This window comes from Gadus chalcogrammus, chromosome 8 (assembly GCF_026213295.1).
Source record: "Gadus chalcogrammus isolate NIFS_2021 chromosome 8, NIFS_Gcha_1.0, whole genome shotgun sequence".
NCBI classification, from domain to species: Eukaryota; Metazoa; Chordata; class Actinopteri; order Gadiformes; family Gadidae; genus Gadus; species Gadus chalcogrammus.
In genome coordinates this window covers 10,780,703-10,789,299 of record NC_079419.1, presented here as the reverse complement: position 1 = coordinate 10,789,299, position 8,597 = coordinate 10,780,703, and the positions used below count along the sequence as shown (strand labels likewise).

General features: G+C 49.7%; 2 protein-coding genes across 2 annotated transcripts in view; both read right to left on the bottom strand.

Moving 5' to 3' along the window:
* LOC130387261 (nuclear receptor coactivator 2-like) overlaps positions 1–1,907 on the bottom strand; it is a 20,722-nt gene extending 18,815 nt beyond the window's left edge. Inside the window, exon 1 of the mRNA XM_056596280.1 lies at positions 1,726–1,907. The gene's annotated coding sequence lies outside the window, so the exon portion shown is untranslated. The remainder of the gene's footprint in view (positions 1–1,725) is intronic.
* Positions 1,908–2,090: 183 nt separating this feature from the next.
* On the bottom strand, positions 2,091–6,865 carry lactb2 (lactamase, beta 2). The gene is made up of 7 exons (XM_056596443.1): positions 6,191–6,865; positions 5,479–5,639; positions 5,154–5,277; positions 3,924–4,102; positions 3,378–3,526; positions 3,036–3,123; positions 2,091–2,772 (listed from the first exon to the last, which is right to left on the bottom strand). Exons 1-7 carry the CDS (start codon positions 6,310–6,312, stop codon positions 2,729–2,731), a joined length of 867 nt encoding a protein of 288 aa, XP_056452418.1. The 5' UTR covers positions 6,313–6,865; the 3' UTR covers positions 2,091–2,728.
* Positions 6,866–8,597: the final 1,732 nt, after the last annotated feature.

The window sequence follows — 8,597 nt, the reverse complement described above, 5'->3', positions numbered from 1 at the left end:
AGCGGCCATGTTGGATCAAAGCTAACCACACACACACACACACACACACACACACACACACACACACACACACACACACACACACACACACACACACACACACACACACACACACACACACACACACACACACACACACACAACAAGCACACGCTGGGCGTGGTTATGAATTATAGTGATACTGTATGTATATTTATGTTATAGTAATGGTTTAGTTATGGTATAGGTATGATATAGTTACGGTTTAGCACACAGCAGTACTATACTGTACATGAACAGAGGGTTTGTTTTAAATTCTGCGGTTCAATAACTACTAGTTAGTACTAGTCAGTATTGTTCCGTCATACTGTTCAGGAAGAGGATTGTGACGGCCAATTACAAGCCTCCGTCTGTGAGCTGATGTTGTTTCCGTGCGGACGGACCCTGTAGAATAACATAAGCTCTGGCCCCGCCCCTCTCCCCTGCCCTGATTGGCGCAATGTTAGGCTACGCGTGATTTGACCAGACCCTACTGGTCTGTGTACATTCCTCCCTGTCCATGGAGGTCTTCATTAACAACCCCATCCCCCACAATGAGAGTCTTCATCAACTAACCCCCACAGAGGGACAGTCTTCATACACTAACCCCCACAAAGAGACAGCCTTCATCAACTAACCCCCAAATAGAGACAGTCTTCATCAACTAACCCTGACCCCACACAATGAGAGTCTTCATCAACTAACCCTGACACCGCACAATGAGACGGTCTTCATCAACTAACCCTGACCCCTAACAATGAGAGTCTTCATCAACTAACCCTGACCCCAAACAATGAGATAGTCTTCATCTACTAACCCCCCACAATGAGTCTTCATCAACTAACCCTGACCCCACACAATGAGTCTTCATCAACTAACCCTGACCCCGCACAATGAGACGGTCTTCATCAACTAGGCCCCACAAAGAGACAGCCTTCATCAACTAACCCCCAAAAAGAGAGTCTTCATCAACTAACCCTGACCCCTAACAATGAGAGTCTTCATCAACTAACCCTGACCCCAAACAATGAGATAGTCTTCATCTACTAATCCCCCACAATGAGTCTTCATAAACTAACCCTGACCAATGAGAGTTTTCATCAACTAACCCCCGCAATATGACAGTCTTCATCAACCCACCCCCAAAGTGAGACAGTCTTCCTCAACTAACCCTGATCGACTGGATCATCCACAGAGCTCATGTCTACCCCTCACCACTGAGACTTCAATCAAACACTCTGTCGACCCAAGAGCATCAACCAAGACTTAGGGGAACCCACTGTTTAGGTGAAGCTTTACCCTTTATTGCCTTTTTACTTCAGAATGTATCTCCAACAGCAAAACTTAGGAAATAAGGGCAACTAAAACACTTAGTCGACCCTTAACCCTTGACGTTAAGATACCCTAACCCTTTACCTTAAGGGACCCTAACCCCCACATTAGCACACATCCCGGACCGTCCCGGCCTCTGGAGCAGCAGGTTGAAGGCTCCCAGACTCTCTGTTGTCATACCCTCCGGTCCCTCAACACGGACACTCCAGTCCCTCATCGCGGACACTCCGACCGGTCCCTCTCCAGTCCATCACCGTTGGGACTTAGTTCGGTTTAGAATGAGAATAGTTCGCCGTGACGCCCCACATACAATCCGCTGTGAAATTAGTTACAACCGGTAGCGTAACCACCGCAGGCCAGCCCACCAAAACTTACCCCAAGTTGGAGCTCTTCCCCCGGGTAGTGAGGTGGTGAACGTCCCCCAGTCAGGAGCCGGTGGGCCGGGTCCGAGCAGTGTCAAGAGCTGCTGCTGTCGACGCCATATCGACTGTCTGTTTATCTTTTAGAGTCCGCCTCCCCCACCGCGGGATTCATCTCGTTACCACAGACACACACAAACGCGCACGCGCACGCACACGCAAACACAAGTGCATGCACACACACGAATATAAACGCACACACATACTCACGCACACGCACGCAAGAACACGCACTGGCTCCAGCTCGCGATACGAAATGCAACACTGCGTCAGAATTATTAGTCTGTATAAACTACATCAAATATGTAATAGTTCAAATTTTTTAAACTGACAATGCTTGACGTCAAAATCTTTATTTTTCTTTAAAAGCCTTTTCAAGTATCGGGGAATACATTCAGCTCTGGTGACGCTTGAGGGAGGTCTTCATGGTCATGTCATTTATCCAGTGGATAAAACCAACCAAGCATCAATAAAACACGAATAAAACAATACAGTACAGCATGCGTGTTTATTTCAGGCCGTCCTCCTGACAGACAGCGCCACCTGGCGGACAACAGGTCGAGCTACACCACACCTCCTTCAATGACTTCTAAACAAACAGTAGCCGCTAAAAGACACACAGAGCGTTTACGCATCATAAAGGAAAAGGTTTCTTCTAGTTTGAAGGAAACAGTTGTACTCTCTGCTGTCCTAAGCTTGTTTACACTACAAATGAAGGGATTGACATTACTCCGAGCAAATGAGAGCAGGGGGGTGTGGTTTAAGGAAGAAGCACAGTGACCCCATTGGCTACGGTACAGATGTCCATTCCCAGTGTCACCGATCCACTGACCAGGATCAGACGCTGCTTGGACAAAGAATCAAATGTACACAGGATGTCCTTATAGGGTGCCTGTGTACAGGATTCCCATAAATAGGCCTTCCTCTATACTGGATGTCCATATGTGGGCATTCTCTGGTTACAGGTTGCTCTTCCATCGGACCGTCGGGGAGGAGTCTTCCACTGGAAAGACAGACAGACAGTTGGTCAGGCAGACAGACAGAGAGACGGACAGTTTGTCAGACAGACAGATAGAAAGAGAGACAGACAGTTAGCCAGGCAGACAGACAGAGAGACAGACAGTTTGTCAGACAGACAGATAGAAAGAGAGACAGACAGTTAGCCAGCCAGACGGAAAGACAGAGACAGACAGAGGGGTATGTACCGGGTGGGGTTAGGGGGAGGTACCCGGTGGGGGGGGGGGGGGGGGGGTTAGGGGGAGGTACCCAGGTGTATCTTGGCCTCTCTCTCCAGCTTCTTCAGGTGGTGGACAAGGTTCACCTCAGCCGCACCGTGGAGGTGCTGGGGAGTGTCCTGAAACACACAATATCACACACATTACAACACACACAATAAGTAACACACACAGACACACAAACACATCATAACACAAAAAGATAAACAATAACACACACACACACACACAAACAAACGCACACACACACACACACACTGACAAGCCTGTTCCTTTAAAGGGCCCGGGGTGAGACAGGTCCTTATCCCCGGGGTTGAGACAGGTCCTCACCCCCGGGAGGGACCTGCCTCACCCAGTGGGGGCAGGTCCTCACCTTGTAGATGATGTGGACCAGCTGCGTGGAGGTGAAGCTGGTCCCGGCGGCAGCCTGGAGGGCGGACAGGATGCTCTGCTCGCGCTGCTTCCTGTGGCTGATGTAGTGCTGGATCTTAGGGCCCGCCTCCGTCACCACAGGGCCGTGGCCTTGGGGACACACAGGGCTTTTATTTTGGAGGTTACAGAGAGGCTTCTATTGTGGAGGTCTAGAGAGACTTCTATTGTGGAACTTGTACAGCTCCCAGTAGAACCAGTAGCAGACTGTGCTTGTACTGGGCAGCTCCAAGTATAACGAGTACCAGCTCCCAGTATAACCATACAAGCTCCAAGTATAACCAGTACCTGCTCCTGGTATAACCAGTAAAGGCTTCCAGTATAACCAGTACCAGCTCCCAGCATAACCAGTACCTACTCCCAGAATAACCAGTACCTGCTTCCAGCATAACCAGTACCTACTCCTAGAATAACCAGTACCTACTCCCAGTATAACCAGTACCAGCTCCTAGTACCAGCTCCCAGTATGACCAGTACCAGCTCCCAGTACCTGGGTAGATGAGGGTGGGCCGGAGCCCCATCAGGCGCTCCAGGGACCCCATGTAGTCGTGGAGGTCCTCGAACACTGCAGTGCCCTCCCCAAGGATGCAGTCCCCCGAGAACACGGCCCCCTCCTCCTGCAGCAGCAGAGCCATGTGGTCGTCGGAGTGGCCCGGGGTGAACAGTACCCTGGGTAATCACAGGTCACACCTGGTCAGAGGCCCGGGGTGAACAGCACCCTGGGTAATCACAGGTCACACCTGGTCAGAGGCCCGGGGTGAACAGCACCCTGGGTAATCACAGGTCACACCTGGTCAGAGGCCCGGGGTGAACAGCACCCTGGGTAATCACAGGTCACACCTGGTCAGAGGCCCGGGGTGAACAGCACCCTGGGTAATCACAGGTCACACCTGGTCAGAGGCCCGGGGTGAACAGCACCCTGGGTAATCACAGGTCACACCTGAGCTGTGTCCGAAATCGTTCCCTATTCACTCACTCACTATATAGTGTTCATGATATAGTGCACTATATAGGGAACGAACAAACGAGAATTCGGACACTACGCTGAACGTCATCGCAAAGCTGGAAGTTGTATTGATGTTGAATGTTACATTTCCTTGATCAATGTTTTTTTAATCAATTTTGAATGTTACATTTTCTATGTTAAATCCCAAATAAATTGTTGACATTTCTAAACGAAAGCCGGAGATTCAGCTTCTTCTTCTCCTCCGGAAAAACACGACCGCATTGCATTGTGGTATACGGGAGTAACATGTAGGGAACATCGTATGTTCACTCAAATTTTGGGTATTTTAAATCCACTATATAGTGCATGAAATTAACTACTGAGAATTCGAACACCACTACAAAATGGCGAGCACCCTATATAGTGCACTATATCCGTGACAGGGAACGATTTCGAACACAGCTCAGGTCAGAGGCACGGGATGAACAGCACCCTGGGTAATAACAGGTCACACTCACCGCTCTACCAGATCACTTTGTACAGAGTTAGTTAGTTAGATAGTGAGTGATTGGCAACATTAGATATCTTATGTGATAGCAGACAGTAAGAGACATGTTACTTGTTAGCTAATTAGTTAGTTAGTCAGAAAGATAGTGAGTAGCAGATAGAGGTGTCTGCAAGCTGGTGTTCCCTAACTAGTGTTAGCTAGCTGATGTCCGCGAGCTGGTGTCCGCTAGCCGGTGTTAGCTAGCTAGGTGTTGGTTGAAGACTGACGTGAGAGTAGCTCCTTCCGTCCGGATGACGTCTCCGTCAGAGAGGTAGGTGTAGCCCTTCCCCCGCTCCTCCTCCTCTGACCTCCCCTCAGTGCGCCGCAGTTTGCTCACAGGCACGTCGACACCTGAAGGAATGGGAGGAGCCAGGAGGGGGAGGAGGAGCCAAGAGGGAAGGAGAAACACAGGCTTTGGACAGCAATAAAAAAATATCAAATATATATCAAATATGCGTCACATAATTTAATATTGAATAAATATGTAATCCAGACTTAGAAAGGCTAATCCCCCTGGCGTCTGACCCTTTAATTAACGAGGTGATTGGGGACCTGTGATGTCACGGTGGACGTCAGCCACGCCCCCCACGTGGTCGTGGTGCCAGTGGGTGAGCAGCACCTCCTGGATGGTGGCGTCGGCCTGCCGCAGCGCTCCCCGCAGAGAGCTGATGTACTCTGGCACGCCGCGCTCCCCGGTGTCAATCAGAACTCGCCTGGGGGAGGAGCCCGATGGGAAGGGGCAAGAGGGGGAGGTGCCAGAGGGGAGCCAATGAGCTACTACAGATGATATCCTTTACTAGAAGGGCTGGGCGATTAATCGAAATTTGATCGTGATTTCGATTTTAGCATCAAACGATGAGAAAATTTACATAATCTAATATTTCGATTAAAAAAGTATATAGATATGTATATATTTTTTTATGTTTTATGGAAAGGGCAGAACAGCTGGATACACATCTTTATGCTATTTACTATTGTTAAACTAGAGAAGTTTACATGGCTAACCTTTAACTAGTGTTAAACCAGAGGTTAACATGGTTAACCTTTACTAGTGTCAATCTAGAGAGGTTTACAGAGTTAACCTTTAACCAGTGTTAAACTAAAATGACATGAACAAGAGTAGGGCTGCTGTAGTGCTCCATCTATAGCATGGATAACGTAGTTTAAGTTTTGTACACATCTTCTCTCTACTAGCGTGGATCAACTAAGGTATTTTGTATTTTGTGGGTGGAGTTACTTTACAGCCCCCGCTGTGTGTACTCACCGCGGCCCGGTGCCCACCAGGTAGGTGTTGGTCCCTTGGAGGGTCATGGGCCCCGGGTTGCAGCCCAGGACCCGCAGCACCCGGGAGGAGAGCTGCTCGACGCGGGGCAGAACGGCGCTCATTGTCCGGGTCGGCGGAGACGAGGGACGGAAAACTTAAAGTTGAAAGAACTTCAGCTGGAGACACGGCGGGAGTCAGAGTCCAAACACAGCCGCGTAACGCTCAGTACATGAATATTCATGAGCTAGGAGAAGTTGGTCGACATTGGTCGCCTGATTGGTCGAGTCAAGTTTATCAAAACAAAACACGGAAGCTATGGTTTGATCTGATAAACTAAATTAATACTTTGTGATACTAGTCCGTGGAGGGTTCATGGAAACACGGTCACGTCTGATTATGCATCATTGTAAACCTTTATGAATGTTTTATATTTATCTGTCAGTTGTCGGAGCGACAGAACGGTGATAACCTTCCCCACCTTTTCGATGCTCGTCTACTCTTTCCGGTTTTGTTGTCTTTCCGGTTATATTCTCTTTCCAGTTATATTCTCTTTCCGGTTCTATTCCTTTTCCGGTTGTCATTCTCTTGAGCATCGATGAGATGAGGTATCGACGGGGTCGAGGAAGTCTTATGGCAGCGGTGTAGACTTCAGAGGACCTGGAAGTGCGTTTCATGAGTTGTTGATATTGGAGAAGCTTCCGGTGCCACGAAGGGGGGACTTTCAAAATAAAAGTGTTCTTAACTGTTGAACCACATGCACGTTTGGGTATGTCTGTTCACTCAGAAGACGATATGGAAAATGATACAACCCAGCGGTGTCCCCTGGATGTGAGCAGAGACATTGGTGTTGAATAATAACACAATTCCCGAAACGATGACCTGCGCTTCGATCGACCTATCAAAATAAAAGCCTTCCCCTGAAACGCAGGCCACTGCCACTTGAGGGCGGTATTGGCAAATGTCATGTGATGCTTTATGGTTAGTCTTCCTACGGAGATCCTGCCGCAGTGATTGAGATGTTGTCTGCGTTATCGAGTGCGTCAGACAAACACTTAATCATAGATGGATAAAAGCCCACGCACACTAAGTACCTCCCCTAATGGTTCGCTCCTCAAACTCCTCTTTAGCATTTTATGATACCGCCGCCTACAACCACACACAATAAATGATCGTCTTTCCTTCCACAAGGACGGCTGTTTATTCTCACCAAATGCCATATTATCACAGAATTATGCACAAATGCCTTTTTGGAATATACTACTTAATATAATACAACGCACAATATACTGTGTGCTCGAGTGAGAACTTTTTCATTTGTCCAGTGTGTGTGTGTGTATGCGTGTGTGTGCGTGTGCATGCGTTTGTGTGCGTATACGTATGTGGTGTGTGTTTGCGTCTGTTTATGTGTGTGTGTGTGTGTGTGTGTGTGTGTGTGTGTGTGTGTGTGTGTGTGTGTGTGTGTGTGTGTGTGTGTGTGCGTGTCTGGGTGCGTGCATGTTTGCGTGTTCAGCGTGGCTCATGTTAGTGCAGCCTTCCTCCTCTGGTCTTCTGGTGGTTCAACAGTCAGAGGAGCTGTAACCCTGACGACAGGGCGGGGCTCCGGCGACGGGGTACCCTCCCCCCTCCATCCCGACGGACGGCGTCCCCTGGCCCCCCGACGGGCCAGGTCTGGCCCCCTTAGCTGGGGGCCAGACGCTCCCTCACCACGTCTTCACCTGGGATGGAGTGCATGGCACACTGGGGACGACCGGACCCTCCTCCTCTCCTCCTCCTCCCCCCTTCTCTCCTCGCCTCACCCCTCCCCTCCTCTCCTCCCCGCTCCTCCTCCCCCTCCTCTCCTCTCCCCTCCCCCCTCCTCCTCCCCTCCCTCCCCCCTCTCTCTTTGTAATGACACTACGTAATGTGCTGCGTTTGTCTCGTAATCTTCAATTCTAATCAGTCTCCCCCTCACCCTCCCCCTCCTCACCTCCTAATTCAATATAAATGGAAATCACTCGCAGAGAGAGCGGGGGAGAGGGGAGGGGGAGAGGGGAGGGGGAGAGGGGGTGATGACGAGAGGTGCAGACAGTAAATGACAGAATCGGTTCTCCTGCGAGCTGAGAAGTTTGGAGAACAGAAATTGCAAAAGGTTCAATAAAATGTGACTGAGTCCGGGACCGAAGGGTCTGGAGGTGAACTCAGGAGCTATCGACCAAACGGGTTATCAACGGTGTCAAGGAGCAGGGAGGAGGGGCAAGGGGCAGAACCCAGAACCTCCCAGCTGGGAGATACCATCACAGGATCCCGGAGAGAGAGAGAGAGAGAGAGAGAGGAGAGAGAGGAGAGAGAGAGAGAGAGAGGAGAGAGAGAGGAGAGAGAGAGAGAGAGAGAGAGAGAGGAGAGAGGACAGGTGAGAGGAGAGAGGGAG